At 41.0% G+C, this 18,141-nt stretch overlaps 1 protein-coding gene across 2 annotated transcripts in view; it reads right to left on the bottom strand.

Annotated features, from left to right (window-relative positions):
• Positions 1-18,141, bottom strand: part of Trpc6 (transient receptor potential cation channel subfamily C member 6) — a 103,255-nt gene that overhangs the window by 33,214 nt on the left and 51,900 nt on the right. For both annotated transcript variants that reach the window (XM_027415154.2, XM_035444380.1), the window contains exons 2-4: positions 15,875-16,649; positions 8,802-8,984; positions 6,139-6,303 (exon numbers count right to left, since the gene is read on the bottom strand). In XM_027415154.2, coding sequence (XP_027270955.1) covers positions 6,139-6,303; positions 8,802-8,984; positions 15,875-16,649 — 1,123 coding nt within the window. The remainder of the gene's footprint in view (positions 1-6,138; positions 6,304-8,801; positions 8,985-15,874; positions 16,650-18,141) is intronic.

Here is an 18,141-nt window from a genome sequence, read left to right as displayed (position 1 = left end):
GCCCCCATCTCTCATGACAGAAGACTTTCTTTACAGTAAATGGAAACCATCGCAGAAAGCCATTACTGGACACAACACAGAAATCAGCATATCAATCACAGGGAGCCCAGGCCTACTAGATACATTCACATCACAGTTCTGTATGCATGGCTCAGGGAACTTCATGGGAAACAGGCAGACATATTGTAAAGGTCAGAACCCCAGAAAGTCTGCTGTGAAAGAGCCTTTACTAAAAATGGCTGCATCAATAAAAAAAAAAATGTCAATAGACAAAGAACTACAGCCAAGTATTGACTGCTGGAAGAAGGAGAATTGGCCTCCCTCAGGATGAGGCCCCCACCAAAACAGACTCAACGAGCCATATTTCTACATATTTGTGAATATGCATACACATATATGGATATAGCCACATATAAAAGTACGTAACAATAATAAAGAAAAAGAGGCTACCAATTTAAGAAATGTGGGGTCATGGGAAGGGTTCAGGCAAAGTGGTTGGGATAGGTTGGAGAGAGAAAGGGAATGGGAGAAATTAATGTAATTCTATTTCAACCAAAAACATACTTTAACAAAAGAAAAACTATGTCTTCAAAATTAATTTAAAAGAAGTGCTTTTCTCCTTAAGCATTATATGTGATGGCCTGTTGTGGATGGTTCTTCCCACCAGTCTGGTCTCATAGTTGCCTTGCCCCAAATGATCATACAGATGCTATATTAGTTATGAAGCTGTTGGCCAATAACTAGGGCTTCGTATTGGCTAGTTCTGTTTTAATTATTAATCCATAACTACTAATCTATGTATTTCTATGTGGCTTTGGCTTACTGGAGAATGCCGGACCTGCAACTCCTTTTCCTGCTACATTGCAACTGCCTTTTCCTACACTTCCTAGCATTCTCCTCATCTCCTAAACCTGCCTATCTTGCTGCCCTATTGGCCAACACTGTTTTATTCATCAACCAACAAGATAAACATATACAGAAGGACAACCTCAATCAATGGCCTTCTAGGTTTTCATCTATGTGCAACTAAGAGAAAAACAAGGGCTTTGTGAAGATGTGTAGTCCTAAAATTTAATCTATATTTTTGTGGATATATAAGAAAATGTAAAATATTTTAAAGAAAAGCATCAGTTTAACCAACGACACCTCTCACTATTACAATAACTCAGCTCTATGGCCCAGTAATAATGTTTAGCTTGTTGCTAATGAAAAAAAGTTACACACTTTATCATCATGATTCTAAGGATAAAGAACAGCCAATAAAACAGATTTTTAGATATGAGGAAAATGCTTTGACAATGCCTGTTTAACCTGCACTTACCTCGGTGTTTATAAACTAGGGTTGAAAACTGATGTCAGAAAGAATCATAACCAAAGAAGAAGAAATGGTGAAGGAAATTAGATAATTAAAGTTCAATTAAAACCTGATAGCCGTGCAAACCACAAATGGCCTGAGTCAAAGCTTAAGGAGCTAAAAACGGGTTCATGATTTTCACTCACTGCTTACAAGAAAAGAACATTTATTCACCTTTAAAAAATTGTCATGGGACCAATCTCCAAAATATACAAAGAACTCAAGAAACTAGACACCAAAACACCAAATAGTCCAATTAAAAATGGGGTACAGATCTAAACATAGAACTCTCAATACAAGATCTCAAACGGCCAAAAGACACTTAAGGAAATGCTCAGCATCCTTAGTCATCAGAGAAATGCAAATCAAAACAACTCTGAGATAACATCTCACACCTGTCAGAATGAGCAAGACCAAAAAACCACTGATGACAGCTTCTGCTGGACAGGATGTGGAGTAAGGGGAACACTCCTCCACTGCTGGTGGGAGTACAAACTTGTATAGCCACTTCTGAAATGAGATGGTGGTTTCTCAGAAAATTGGAAATCAATCTACCTCAACACCCTGCAATACCACTTTTGGGCACATAACCAAAGGATACACACTCATACCACAAAGACATTTGCTCAACTATGTTCATAGCAGCATTATTCATAACAGCCAGAACTGCTATGGAAACAACCTAGATGCCCCTCACCCAAAGAAAGAAAATATGGTATAATACACAATGAAGTACCACTCAGCAGGGGGGGAACAATAATGACATCTTGAAATTTGAAGGCAAATGGATAGAACTAGAAAAACTCATCCTGAGTGAGGTAACCCAGACCCAGAAAGACAAATACAATATGTATTCATTCATAAGTATCTATTAGACACACAGCAAAAACAAGTCTACTGTCCATAACCCCAGAGAACCTAAAGGACCCTAAGAGAGACATATATGGATCTGCCTAGGAAGGGGGAAAAGACAAGATCTCCTGAGTAAATTGGAAGCATGGGGGGGCAGGAGGAAGGGTAGAAGGGGAAAGGGAAGGAGGGAAGTGAAACAGTGAAAAAATGTATAGCTCATTAAAAACAAGAAAGGAAGGAAAATAGAGAGAAGAAAGAAAGAGATAAGCAAAGGAAGGAAGGAAGGAAGGAAGGAAGGAAGGAAGGAAGGAAGGAAGGAAGGAAAGACAAAGACAAAGAATGAAAAGTCACAGAATGGGTGGTGGTAGCACACACCTTTAATCCCAACATTTGGGAGACAGAGGCAGGCAGATCTCAGTGAGTTCAAGGACAGTCTGGTCTACAAAGTGAGTTTTAGGAGAGCTAGGACTGTTAACACCAAGAAATCCTGTCTCAAAAAAAAAAAAGTTGTCACAACTACATGAGCACAGTGTGAGAATTGGGATAATTCAGATACTTTGTTCCAACTCTTGAAGACTTTGGAAATAGAAGTAGATGCAACTGGTATTATCTAGAATGAACACTGTCAAGAATCCCTAACTCAAAGGAAGAGGGAAGATAGAAGATGTTGAAAAAGAGTATGAGAAGTCAGCAGTTAACTGTAAATCGTATTTCCTAAAAGTTAGATCTACAAGGACTACACCTACTAACCGTCTAAGCAACAGAAGAGAGGCTACCTTAAATGCCTTCCCCTGATAACAAGATTGACCACTAACTTATATACCATTCTAGAGTCTTCATCCAGCAGCTGATGGAAGTAGAAGCAGACACCCACAGCTAAACACTGAACTGAACTGGAATTCAGTTGCAGAGAATGAGGAGTGATGAGCAAAGGGGCCAAGACCACGCTGGTGAAACCCACAAAAACAGCTGACCTGAACAAGAGGGAGCTCTTGGCCCCCAGACTGATCCCTGGGAAACCAGCATGGAACTGATCCAGACCCCATAAATGTGGGTGTTAGTGAGGAGGCCTCAGAAATCTATGGAGCCTCTTGTAGTAGATCAGTACTTATCCCTAGCATAGGAATGGACTTTGGGATCCCATTTCACATAGAGGGATACTCCCTGAGCCTAGACAGATGGGGGAGGGCCTAGGCCCTATCCCAAAAGATATGACAGACTCTGAAGATCCCCCATGGAAGGCCTCACTCTCCCTGGGGAGCAGAAATGGTATGGGATAAGTACAGTGTTAGTGGGGATCAGGGGAGGAGGAGAGGGAGAGGGAATGGGGATTGACATGTAAAACAATCTTGTTTCTAATTTAAATAAAAATTAAAATAAATAAATAAAGTAAATATACCAAAAAAAAGTTTAGTCCTAGATCTACCTATTATCAGCTGCAACTCTGGGCAGATTTTCTAACTTTTCTATGCTCTAGTTCTCTTAGCTGTAGAATTGGAAGTCAACATGAGAATGTACTCTTCTGAAGCTAAGGCATCTGGCTATGAAGTGTGTTTGGGGAGTAATTTGGACTATTACTGCTGTAAGGGACAGGGACTTTAAGTATTGAGTAATGCAGAGCTTTCAAATCTTACACTAAAGTATGGATGGGGAGGGCTAAAAATGACTAAAATTTATTATAGAAATATCTGAAACTGTCAAACAAGAAAATGTAAATTTAAAAAGAATTTGTCATTCCTATAAAAAGTGGCAATGGTGCCAAGGAGGTGACCCAGCAGGTAACAGTTCTCAGGTTTTTGTTGCTCAAACCTGAGAGCCTGAGCTCAATCCCTGGGACCCACATAAAAGTCACAAGAAGGAACAAACTCCACAAAGCTATACTCTGACCTCCTGACACATTCCATGACATAGACACACACACACACACACACACACACAGAGAGAGAGAGAGAGAGAGAGAGAGAGAGAGAGAGAGAGAGAGAGAGAGATGATAGAGGCTTTTCAATTAATTGGAATGGGAATAGAACTTTATATAAGCAAACTTGCACCATAAATATCATTTCTAATAAATCTATTATTAATGTCATCAATGTGTACTTTATATATGGTTAAGTTTTGGTCTCATGTATTATAAGGGAGAAAATTCCATGGTGGCAAACTTTACTTTCATGAGAAAATGCTATGTTTCTAGTAGCCCCTAACCTCATCACTATAAATAGTTAGGACGTTCCCATTGTGTAAGAGACCTTGTACCAGCATCCTAACATGAGTCAGTATGAGGTTCCTCAGCAGCTAAAATGCTGGCAGTGTGCCTAGGTGATAAGGCAACATACTAGGAATGCTGACAAGTATTCTCTCCCTCATAACAAATCCCTAAAATCAGTCCAGCCTGTGTCAAGGAACTGCACTTGTTGCCTGATGCATCTACCCAGCACACAAAATAGATGGCCCATAGACATTTATCATTGAATTATTTCAGTCAGCCTCTCAGATTTGTAACTTACACAGAACTAGAAAAGTGGCTTCAAAAATACAAAGAAAAGCTTGCTACCAATGCAGCCTCTGAACTTAGCTGCCTGTTAGCAGAATGATAAGCTAGTGTTGCCCAGGCTTAGTGTAGGGGACCTGTAGGTCCAGCTATGGGGCAGTTTCACTGGAGGATTGTAAGTTCAAAGCCTGAACGGGCAACTTGGTGAGATTCAATCTCAAACAATTCAAAGGGTTAAAGATGTAGCTCAATGGCAAAGTGCTTGCCTAGCATGTCCATGGCCCTAAATTCAACACCCAGTCCTAAAAGGGAAGTCTTCAGTCTATTTGAACTTTCACCAGAAAAGCAAGGCCCAGTTTTCACCAAAGCCTTGGCAAATAGTTTATGCTTAGAAAGCAGGTGATTATTGGTGCATATCTCCAGCGCACTTTCTCCCTAATATAGCTATTCTTTACTGAAACAGGCCTCATGGTAGCATTTGCATTCTTGTCCTCTGTCATACCTGACAGAGGTATGACATACATACCTTATATGCATACAAAATATATCTTTCATCTAAAAAACTATCTCAGGATAAACAAAGAAAGGAATAATGATTGAATTTTAGGGATCCTTTGATAGATGAGCTCAATAAAACTAGGACTTCATTTAAATGTATAATATGTGTGTCTATTTGCTTAGAGGAAAAAAATAAGGAAAAAACTTAATAGAGTGATATTTTATTTCACACAAAATAGTGATCATATTCTGTTTCAGGTGAATTTTCTGAGTTTTGTTTTTGTTTGTTTCCCAATATTTTTAGAATATTAAAAAGAATAAAAGTCTAGGGAGTACTTGTCCCTAAAGAAGACATTTATATCACACTGTCACCTGATAGAAAGGGAGAAAAGAGTGTTTGAGCCAGAGACAGTGAATTACTGTAGCCAGGGAATGTCTTCATGATGGGGCCATTGCACACGTGACTGTGCAGCTTGCACAAGACCTGCACAAAACTAGCCAGAGGAAACGTCAGCATGTGGCTGGGTGGTGGCAAATGTTGGGAAGTCCCACAGTAGCCGAAGAACTATTGGCAATTGATAGCTGCTGGGAGTGGAATAGTGCATCTTCTTCAGGGGCGGAGCCACTAAGAGGCTGCAATTGCTCCAGTAGACAGCCTACACCCATGCTCCAGTAGACAGCCTACACCCATGCACATCCTGGCAGCTCTAAATGAACTATGTGGGTTTTTAAAAGAGCACATGAAGCTGGTAAGCCAGAGTGGTGGTGTATATATGAAGGAATGGAGGTGGATTTGTTCAAAATACATTATATGTATGAAATTCTCAAACAAACAGAAAGATTATTTAAACCTGTGTACTTTAATAAGATTATCATTTTGGAGCTAGAACTTTGCTAGCCAGCCTAAATTTCAACTGCAGATGGGTAGCGGGCCTCAAAGACATACCTTGCTGCATGGAGCACACCAGTATATAAGAGCCAGGAAGGGCAGTCCAATGGCGACCGCGAGGACCACAAGAAACTTGACTGCCATGGTCTGCTGCCGTAAACCAGAGAGGTTCTCATACCAGATGGAGAGGAGCTGTTGCTGGCAGTTCGGATGAGCTACAAACTGGCAGTGAGACAGCACACAACAAACAGTTTGATTAAAGACAGACAAAGCACAGGCTATTCTCTAGAGTCTAATACTTCTTTCTATGCTTTCCCATGGATATGTGATTACAATTAAAGAACAAACACAGCACCTCACTAAAGGCATCAATTACAGCATCTCTAAATCTCTTCTGTAGTATTCAGATGTTCCTGTTGATCAGCTCTCCCCTGTGACTATCAGGCTCCCTTTCAAAGCACAGAAAATGCTTGGGTTCTTAACAGTGTTTTGCACAGGTGTTTTAATGAATTTTATATAATCTTTTTAAGCAAGAAAGAGCAAGATTAAGGTCTTCCTAGCTTAGATGTGGAAATTTTGTTAATTTATAAAGATTTGTGTGTGTGCCTGCATGTGTGTGTAAATGTGTGTGTGAATGTCCATATACACTTGTGCATGTGTGCATCCGTGTGTCTGAATGCATTCAGAAGCCAGAAGAGGGAGATCATCAGAGCTCCTAGAAGCTGGAGTTATAGGCAGTTCATTAGCCTTCTGATATGATGCTAGGAACTGGATTTGGTTATTCTGTTAAAAAAAAAATTGTGTGTGCTCTTAACTGCTGAGCCATCCATCTCTCCAGCCTCAAATGACTGTTCAAAGCAAAGCATGTCTTCCCTTCACTGCTCTGGAATGATGTGCTTCTTACAGAGGTAGCATTCAGTACCTGAGCCAGCTCTACCAATCCAGTTCCACTGGGAGCCCCTGCTATCCCTTTTAATCTCTCGATTATAGTTTTTCCAGGATTTGTTATTCTCACATATTTAATTTGAATAATGTGTTTTCCTTATGGTTTTTTATGTTTTATATAAGAGCAGTTAACTCTAGTCAGGACACAAAAACATAACGTTCTAAAATAAAATTTCATATGGAAAAGTTATCAGGTTATATAAAAAAGAAACAAACGAAAAACTTCAGCTGAATCTTATGGATGGTTCACCCCAAAGACAATGAAAGCAATGCCTACAGTTCATCTATCTGTTCAGAATGGCCAAGTCTGAGAACAGTCACTGTGGAGAGGGGTGAGACCTCTGCACACTGTGGGGAGGAGTGAGCCCTCGCTCTGCACACTGTGAGCAGGAGAGAGCCCTCGCTCTGCACACTATGGAGAGGGGTGAGCCCTCGCTCTGCACACTGTGGGGAAGGGTGAGCCCTTTCTCTGCACACTGTGGAGAGGGGTGAGCCCTCGCTCTGCACACTGTTGGACCTGGGAGTTGGATACATCTTTTTGGAGGAAAAGTTACAAAATATTCTGAAATATAATAAAAATAACCTATAAAGTAAAATTTTAGCATATTAATTTCACGTCCAAGAATTATTTGAAGATTTAAAACAAGTAAGCTATTTAAAGATGTCTAGTATGTAAAAATAGTCAAAGTGTCTTAATGGCCAAGGTTTTTAAAAATAGAATAAGCATCATTGCACAGTAAACTGATTACATGAGTAGAACAATACAGTGCCGTCGTGGAAACAATGAAGTGTGGGTTTGTTGACTGGTGTGAGAAGTAGCCCCAGATAAGTCTGTGGAAGAAAACAGCAGACTAAGAGGTAGCTGATCTATACTGAATAATTACTATAAGCATATATTGCTTTACTTAAAAAAATAATATTTTAGTGACTGGAGAGATGGCTATGTGTTTAAGATCACTTGCAGCTCTTTCAGAAGAGCAGAGTTCAGTCCCAGCACCCACATACGACTCAAGCACCTGAAACTCCAGCTCTGGGGAATCCAGCACTCTCTTCTGGTTTCACTGAGCGCACACACACACACACACACACACACACACACACACACACACACACACACACACACAGAGTACATATATATGTACATACATACATACATACACACAAGAGTACATACATACGTACAGAGTACATACATATGTACATACATACACACACAAAAGAGTACATATATATATATATATTAAACATATTATATATATAGTACAGACATGCATGCATGCATACATACATACACTTAAAAAATCTTCATGCCTTAGGAAAGTGGTCAGAGGAGTAGGGAAGCACTGTGTAAAAAAGAATCTAAGAAGTATTCTACAAAGACCGTGGAAGGATTCAACTAAAAGAAGGAATTGAAGCCACTGTTCCAAATTGGAAACCAGCAACGGATAGGAAAACGGAGGTGTCTGAAACAATGTAACTAAGTTTGTTCCCTTCATACAGAAATGCCTTAGGGTTCCATGTATGGAGTCATTGTTATTACCGGAGTGAAGCCTCAAAGTGCGTAGGCTGACTTTTTGTTTTTTGTTTCTGTTGCTTTTTCTCCAGACAGGGTTTCCCTGGGTTTTAATGACTGGCCAGCCCTGTGTTCCGTGCCTCACTGGATGCTTCCAGTTCCTTGAGATGCCTGCTACTGCACCTGCCAGCTCCATCCAACCCTGTCAGACCTTCGTGATCATTTGCATATCCACCCAGACCAACTGAAGTAACGACCTTACTTTCTTTACTTCATATTTAATGGCAAGTTTTAATCGGCTGAGATTCGGACGGCCGAGGTCCCCAGGCTGGCGAGTCTCTGCGTCCCCGTTTAGGATGGCCTCTACTTCTTCCGTGTTTCTGCAGAGATCCAAGAGACCAACCACAAAATCTTTGCACTGCATGGACAGCTTCCTGTAGTCATTCTAGGGAAGACAGGTACAGTTAAAACAAGGACAAACTGGCTCGTTTTGCCATGCTTGGCAGAATTTTTCAGATAATTGAGGGATTATACATTCCAAACAGAAAAAAATCAAACTTTACATTTGCAACACCTGATTTGTTTTGGTTTTGGTTTTGCTTTGAGAGAGGGTCTCACACTGTAGCTAGGCAACATGAAATTTACTGCTCTCAAATTACAGCGATCCTTCCCTTTAGTTTCCCAGGTGCTGTGGTTAGGACAATAGACCACGTCCAGCTTAGTTTCACTGTATTTTATTTTAAATACATTTCTTTCTGTTTTAGTTGTCTGCCCCCTGAAGTATTTTATCACCATGAAGATTTTTCTCAAGACTCAAAATAATAATATTTGTCCAAAGAGCCACCAAAGTTATTTTGAAAGATTTTGTGAGATTTTGAAAGATTTCTCACAGGTCGCCAACTGACCTGTGAGAAATAGCCAGCTGTCTCCACAGCACGACTGCAGTGCTTTGCATAGATCCTGCCCTATATGGTCGAATTTTACCATTAAGTATAAAATATGCACTTGACAGAACGTTGGCAGCTGTGTGCTGTGTTGACAACCCTGAGACCTGGAGCATTTAGAAAGATGTCATGAAAAGCAAGACAATTACCTGCATCTCCCTTCCTTCCATCCTTCCTTCCTTCCTTTTCTTTTTTTTAGATTGACTCTCGAGTACCTCAATATGGCCTTGAACTCTTTCCTTTTGCCTCCACCTCTCAGGTGTTTGGAATACAGATTATCAACTATCTTTTTAATGAATTGTTATTTCTTATATTAGGAATCAAGCACAGGGTCAAAATATAAAATCTATGTCTAGATTCTGAAAACAGATTCTTCTCTTCAGAGAAGAAAAGGTTTAGTAGTGTGGGGGAGGGGCGGGTGGGGGTGGGGGGTGCCTGTAATCCCAGCACTTGAGAGGCAGAAGCAGAGGGGTGGTGAGTTTCAGGCCAGTGTGGGCTACATAATGAAGCAGCATCAAAACAAAAGCATGTTTAGTGGAGAAGCTTTTACTGTGCTCTCATGCTCTTGAATTATCATTCTTAGGGAAGGAGTTAGAATGCAGGTCATGTTTGAATCACTGTAAGCTGCCAGCTGCCCTTCTGTGCAGCATCTCCTCATGTCTCCACTGGCCTCTTTCTAAGCTTTCTCCCTCCTTATTTTCTTACCCTGAAATAAGGTCATACACACATCACTAAATGTTAACCAAGAAAATCTGTTGTGGTGATTTGAGTGAAAATGGCCCTCATAGCTCAGAGGGAGTGGCACTATTGGGAGGTGTGACCTTGTTTGAGTGGATGTGGCCTTATTGGAGGAAGTGTGTCACTGGGACTGGGCTTTGAGTTTTCACACTCTCATGCCAAGCCCAGCGTCATTCTCTCTTCCTGCCGCCTGTGGAGACAGATGTGGAACTCTCAGCTCCTTCTCCAGCACCATGTCTGCCTGAGTGCCACCATGCTTCCCACCACAATGATAATGGACTAAAATGGACTAAACCTGTGAACTGTATGTAATTCAGTTCCAATTAAATGTTTCCTTGTAAGAGTTGTCATGGTCATGGTGTCTCTTCACAGCAATAGAACTAATTAAGATACCTATTATCAAAATCTGCTGTGTAGCAGGTAGATATAATCTCATTTAATTGTCATATAATTTGCTGAAAGTAAGTAATGTATACCAAAATCAGTCACTCAGTAACTGTTGCCATCCAATCTTGACATAAATCTTTGTGGGCCCAAACTCATTCATTGCTTTTGAGAACAGCACATCATCTCTTTGTCACAAATGCTTTCTTATTTTAAACTTCGAAATGACAGGCAAACAGGGCAGGTTCCATTCCCATGTAGGGCATAAGAAAAAAAACAACCAAAAAAACCTGTTTCCCAGTTACACAATCTTACCAGAAATTCAGATTTAATCAGTTGTTTCTCCATCCTAAAACTCTCATGTGCTATCAGCTGAAAGGTCCTTTAGAAGGTCACGTGAGGAAAACACTGAAAAAAACCTTGTGATTCTGGGTGCCAGTCAACAAGCTCGTATTTTAGCAACGCTGCTCTGGAGCACAGCTTCATAAGTGACGCATGCAAAACAGCTTTGTAAATTGCACCAAGTGACCCTCAAGACCTCTCAGTGACCGTGAAATTGGCCTTCCTTGACCAGCTGCAGCAGAGTGAGAAGGAAAACATTCTGCACACCAGGACCAGGCTAGATGTCATAGTCCTGCTAAGCTAGGCAACTTCAATGGGGGAATACACCTGAAGATTAGGACCAGGGCAGAGTATTGTCCTCCAGATGATGACAGGTACTTGATATACTCTGGGAACAAGTTTCGTCTGGGACTCCCCTGATCTTTACAATAGTAGTCACTAAATGGCACATTGATCACAGCTTTGTCACAGTTGATATGAGAACAAAAGATAAATGGATACTATCCTATGGGAAATGTAAAAATAAATTATATACAATCTCAAGTAAGTACTAAGAAAAGACACTTCCCAGATGACCAGGGTTTATTCTTTTGGTCACACACACACACACACACACACACACACACACACACACACACACACACACACCACACACACACACACACACACACACACACACACACACACTCCTCCTAGTATAACAAACTTCCTGAAGCAGATTGTCCTGGCAAACCTCTTTCTCTAACTGTGATCTATCATGGGCCTAAAATCTGATAGAAGGAGACTTTCTCTATCCATTTGTTTCACACTTCAGCAGGATGCAAAAGGAAAACACATTGTTATGCACACAAATGAGACACAGGCAGAATTTTGCTACATGTGTTTCTTTACAGTTCTGTCTCTCTTCAACAGACTCATATATATTTTCCCATTTTATCAAATTAAAATAATTTGATAATAGTTATGCAATTTCTCACCCTCTCTGTTTCCTACCCTTTCTGTTTACCCTTCACCTTCCCTCCCAAATCCATGGGGCATTAACCCTTGTTGTTACATGTACTAAAAAAATAAAAACATAATTTCAGCCTGGGGGATCAGCTCTGTGTTGCATGTATGTTTCTAGGGCTAAAGAATTTTTATTGCATAACCAACCCAGGGAGCTCATTCCCAAACCCTCTCTCTGTGAGCTGCTTTGGTAGAGTGGTCATTTCCCCATATTGACACTACCAATCCAGGAGCATGAGTGTTTTCCTTTTCAAGTATCTTCCTCAATCTCGTTCTTCAAATAGTTAAAGTTTTCTTTGTTTTCACCTTCTTGATTAGGTTTATTCCTAGAGATGTGTTTTGAGACCATTATGAATGGGAGTGTATGAACGGTCCACTTCTCAGCATGCTTTTCATTGGTATACATAGAAAGGCTCCTTTTTGTGAGATGATTTGAGTATCTTTCCAGACAAGTGCTGTGTCTTACTTCTCTCTTGAATCTACATGAGCTGGCATAGTATGAGGCATACAATATGCAATCGGCACACTTTGCTGGTGAATGTAAAGAAAGGAATATGGAAGGATATAAAGCATGGATGTATCTGAATTCCTGCTTACTGCTTAATAGATATGTGAGGAAGGACACAGTAGCTCATTGTCTGGTCTCTTATAGACTTGTGAGGTAGGATACAGTAGCTCATTTTCTGGTCTAGTGAATGCTATTATGCATGAAGTTAGAGAATCACTTAAAATAATTCATAAATCTCAACAAGAGTACATTTTCTCCTTCTTTAGTCTGGACTTCACTTCTATGTTCCTGGTGCTGTGACTCTGCCTTGTAGGCTCTATCTCAAGGAAGTGGCACCCTTTGTTCCCCTATAAGTTCTGATAATAGTAATACAACCTTAACACTAACTAATACTACTTTTCAACCCAGTCAGTTCTTGGAAGATACTTATCTTTTCAAGCAGGCAAGTGGCCTGACATTTTTAAACATTATACAGCAGAACATAGCAATGATTTAAAAATAGACATCAACAGTAGTTTCTCTGCCTTCTCGTCCCCCCCTTCTGAAGCAGAGGCATCTGGAGGGCCATGTGCATGTCACTCAACAGCCCTCTAGGGAGACACATGGAGCTGGAAAAGCTGCAGAAGAACTTTCTCTTCACAATGAGCGGGTGCTCAGATCTTGCTGCTTAGAGGAAGCGAATGGGGAGCTGAGGGGCATTAAAGGGATTGCTGTATCACAAGCAACCTAAGAGGTTCCCAATGGAGTTTATAGACACGGCTCGTGGAAACATATGGAGTCACCAAAAGGAAATAAGGGCACTGGGACATGTGTTTGTTGACAAGGCCATCCTGTCCTGATCTCTCCCTTTGAACTCTCTCACCCCTGGTTTGACCAGGAAAAACCGTTCTTCTGTAGAATTAAAACAAAATTTCTGGGCTTCCATTTTTGGTTTTTGTTTCTTTGGTTGCTTGTTGGTTTATTTACTGATTTTGTGTCTGCTGCCAAGGCTTAACTCTGATTTTAAGCTTACAATAGTCAAGATTTCACATTATTCTTTAAGGCCTGTTTTCTTAAGTTATTTCATTCCTTTACAAAATAAAATATTAAGTAATAAGATATCTTCATCTAATAATTAATATATTTCTGTAAACCCTGAGGGGTATTCTGTGTCTCCCCACATCCCACCAGCTGCTGAAGAGAAGGCTCAGAGGTAAAGATGAGTGTAGACTGGTGTTAAAATACTATCAGTTCACGTGTGTGGTTAAGTGAGAACCGGGATCATTTTCAACGTTCTTTCCCTCTTCGTTCTCCACCATTGCCAAGGAGCACAACTTTCTTGAGTAAGAGGCCAGGTAGAGTGAGGTACGTAAGGTATCAACAAGGGTGCTCAGGGAATGCAATAGCCCTTCCTCATCCATGGCTTTTACCTTCCGAAGTTTCAGATTCCCATAGGCAATAGTGGTCAGAAAATAATACGTGGATGGACAACTCTAGAAATAGAAATTTCCAAGTTTTAAATCGTGTGCGTATCATGGTAGTCTGATGAATTCTTTCATCTCTGCAGTTTTGCCTCCCCTGTGTCCTGTGTTCAACAATAATGACACCAAGGAGCTACCCACAAGAGACTGGACTGCAATCTCCCAAGGTGCGCAATGTAGAGACCATCTTCTCCAGGCACATGGAATAGAGATGATTACGTTATTGTGTGCTTGTATAAAATACTGAGTTTGGTAAAATGAGTTGATTCAAAGCTGCATATAGTTTAGCAAAGTGAACAATGATGAGGTAGGGGTGGGGAGATAGCTCAATCTGTAGAGTGTTTGCTGCACAGGCTTGAAGATCTGAGTTCAACCACACTGTCAACATGAAAAGGCCAGGCCTGCATGTGCAGACCTCTAATCCCAGAGGCAAATCCTGAAGACTCTGACCAGCTAGTCTAGACAAATAAAGAGCTCCAGGTGAGAAATCCTGTCTCAAAACCGAAGGTCTAGGGCAATGACACAAGTCAGCAGGTAAAGAGCCTTGTCACCAAATCTAGGACTTACGTTCAATCCCCAGGTTATGTGTAATAGACAAAATTGACTATCACAAGTTGGCCACTGGCCTCCATGCACGTGCCATGGAACTTGCTCTGTCTCTTGTCTCTGTCTCTGTCTCTGTCTCTCTCTCTCTCTCTCTCTCTCTCTCTCTCTCTCTCTCTCTCTCTCTCTCACACACACACACACACACACACAAACACACAAATAACCATGACAATGGCTGGATCTGATACCACATCTTTCCCTAGCCACCTCTAGTGAGAGTCTGCTTAAAGTTCCATGTGCCTGCTTCCCTCGCATGCACAAGACTGTCCTGCTTCACTCACATGCACAAGACTCCGTGCTTTTCGCCTCATTCTCAGCCTCCTGCAGTCCATCCATTCTCCCACACACAGCTAAGTGCCGCCTTCGTAAGAATTGGCTGAAGCCCAGTAGGAACTTAAGTGTTTTTCCTTGGCGCTATAGTACAATGTCCAAGCTGGACCTCACAGTCATTCTTTATTTTATGTCATGTTTATTCATGTATGCACTGCCTCTCAAATGTGAGTTGTTTGTCCTTCTGGCCCTATGACATCTGTCACTGTATACTGCACACAGGCACAGTATGTTTTAAGAGAAGCTGAAAATTAGAGGAAAACTGTATTCTGATCCCAGCTCTGCCATTTACCAGTTGTTGAAGTCAAGTCCTACCAAACCTTCCTATCCCCCAGTTCTCAAACAGAATAGAAAAAAATCTATTTGCCATGGCAAATACAAGATATCTAGTAGAAAGTAGATGATTACAACAATTCTAATGTACTTAATGAATGAAACATAAATTGGGGGTGGGGAAAGGGCTCAGTCAATAAAGTCCCTGCTTCACAAGAATTAGGACTTTAATTGAGATTCCCAGAACATGTTGCTAAACAAGCTGTGCACACTGACACATGTCTGTAACCCCAGCAGTAGCTCACACAGGTGGAATCACTGAACTCCGAGTTCAGTGAGAAATCTTGTCTCAAAAAATAGGGTAGAGAATGATCAAGGGACACAGCCAATGTCAGCTGTCAGCCTCCACACACATGTACACGTGTGTACATGTACACGTTTGCACTAGCTCACATGAACACATACACACACACACACACATATCTCTGTAAAACCCCAACATGAACAGTAATTAGCATATCACAGAAACACACCTTTTCTTTGACCTAGCCAACATCATACTTTGACTCTGAGCCTTCCAAATTCTGGATCATTCTTCCACATATAGCTGAAATGGCAGCTTCTACAGAACTTTGCTGAACCCTGAGAGGAATTAGATATGCCTTGCTCTAATACTGTACAACACACTGCTTGCAGATCTACTTAGCACTTGAGCTTTGTGATGTTTCTGCTGTCAGAGACCTACCTTGAACTCTTTCTCAATGTTGGCAAGCACTGCCAACTCATTGCTGAGTTCTAAAGCTGTCATGACTGGATCTTCACTGGATAATGACAGGTACGCTGGACTTGCCAGGCCTTTGTAGGCATTAATCCTGGATCTGGAGTGACTGAATGAGTCATGCTTTTGTTTCTGGCTACATTCTGTACACTTGCAGAAGTAATCATGAGGCCGTTCAATCCGGGCACCCTTTCTCAGGAGTGTGTGTACAATTTCATATTCCTGGCAATGGGCAGCCAGAATGATTGGTGTCACATCATGGGAGAACCGAGTCCCATCTTCATCATAGGCATAAAAGTCATCTTGCTGGAGTTCAGACTGGCTGGGGCTTGTGGCTAACCTCTTGCCTTCAGCAAAAGCTGGATGGTTGAGGATTGCCTCCACTATCCGTACATAACCTTTACTGATAGCTAAGAGTAAAGCATCTCCAACTCGAGACAAGTTTTCTTTTTTGAGCAAGAGCTCTGTAATTTCCAGGTGTTCATTGGCCACTGCCAACTGCAGGGCATTCTGGCCCATGTAATCCACACAGTTGACGTTGAGGGAGTGACACTCCTCTAGCATCTTCCGCACCACTGGGATGTTGCCATATTCGGCTGCATCAAGAAAGCGTTCCTCCTCAATAGACAGGCTTGTCGAGTGGTCATTAAACATGTATGCTGGTCCTCGATTAGCCAACCGTCTTCCCTTCTCACGAAGAACTGTCTGCCGCCGGTGAGTCAGTCTGTTTTCATTACCCCGGCTGCAATAAGACAGAAAGATGATGAAGAAATCATATTAAGAGCATTTTCTTGTGCCAAATGACCTGTCATTCATCTAATGCAGTCCTCAAGTATATTAGATGTTGCCTCAGCATCTCTCGACCTACTAGCAGATAAGATGAAGATGAATTTATTTGTTAATAACTTCTAAGAACTTGTTTTTTAAAAAAGGTAAGGACATTGTAGAGTTTAACTTTACAATGGAGGCAGAGACCTTGGCAATTGCCATCATTTTTTCTTGTGTCATTCACTTAGAGGTATTAGTGAGTATTTCTGAACTGCAGATGGCAAATACTTGGGAAAGGCTATTGGTTACTGTGATGGTTAATTTTAAATGTCAACTTGCCGCAACCTAGAAAGAGAGCCTTAATAAGGGATTTCTAGATTCTTCTGGCCTGTGTCGTGACTGTGGAGGATTTTCTTATTTATAAATTGAGTCAGCTCACTGGAGGCAGTACCATTCATTGTCTGTGAGCCCTGGACTGTATGAGAGTAATGAGAGCTAGCACAAGAACAAGAAAGTGCATTTGTTTCTCTCTGCTCTCATCTGTGGCTGTGCTGTGAACAGCTGTCTCAAGTACCTGCCCCCATGACTTCCTCCTAGTGATGGACTAAACCTGTATTCAGAAGCCAAATAAACCATTTATTCACTAAACTGTTTTTTGGTCAAGGTATTTGTGACATCAACATAAATGAAATTAGAACAGAGAACATGAAGACATTTTAAAATGGTGAACAGAATAGTAAATTCACTCAAGTCTTCAGTATTTACTGAGTCATTCCTATAATAGAATAGTACATTGCTGCAAGAAAATTGATAGTAATATAAATATACTTTTTATTTCTTTAAATCTTATCATCTAGAAGCAGAAATCAGCACACTGTCCCATTATCAGCTGCTTAGCTGTTGTGATGAGCATATAACATGGCCATCTAGCCTAACTCCTGGGAGAGAATGGCATGCCAGAAATAGAAGCATGACTGAGTCAGATGAGGGTGTGTTTGGAAGCTAGTGCTTGAGGTGGGAGTGTATGGGAGCTTTCTTCAACTTAGGAATCAGTTATGTTCTGAGGGAGAACTTTACTAACTAAGACAATTAATGCATGGACTCTGTCAACCTACAACATCACTGGAAACTTAAGAGTCATGATCAAGAATCCAGGAAGAAAGGAAACGTCCATGGTGGAGACATTCCAAAGAGGCTGCTGGCCTCTACTGAGGCCTTTAGCTTATCATAAGAAACTTAGGTAACCCCTGTCCTGATAAAAATGCTGTAAGAAGAAAGACATCCTTTATGGATTCAAATGTTGTGTCAGAAGGTCTTCTTGAGGTTGAGGGACTCTCATTCAGCTGAAAGGTGCAAGCCTTATTATCACCTACTGGAAACCCAAAGAAGAATGGCATTAAAGAATTGAAGATGGACCTGGTTATGGGAGGGTCTTAAATGAAGAAAACAGAGATGATAAATGAGTA

This window comes from Cricetulus griseus, chromosome 4 (assembly GCF_003668045.3).
Source record: "Cricetulus griseus strain 17A/GY chromosome 4, alternate assembly CriGri-PICRH-1.0, whole genome shotgun sequence".
NCBI lineage: Eukaryota > Metazoa > Chordata > Mammalia > Rodentia > Cricetidae > Cricetulus > Cricetulus griseus.
This window is presented reverse-complemented; position numbering and strand designations above follow the sequence as displayed.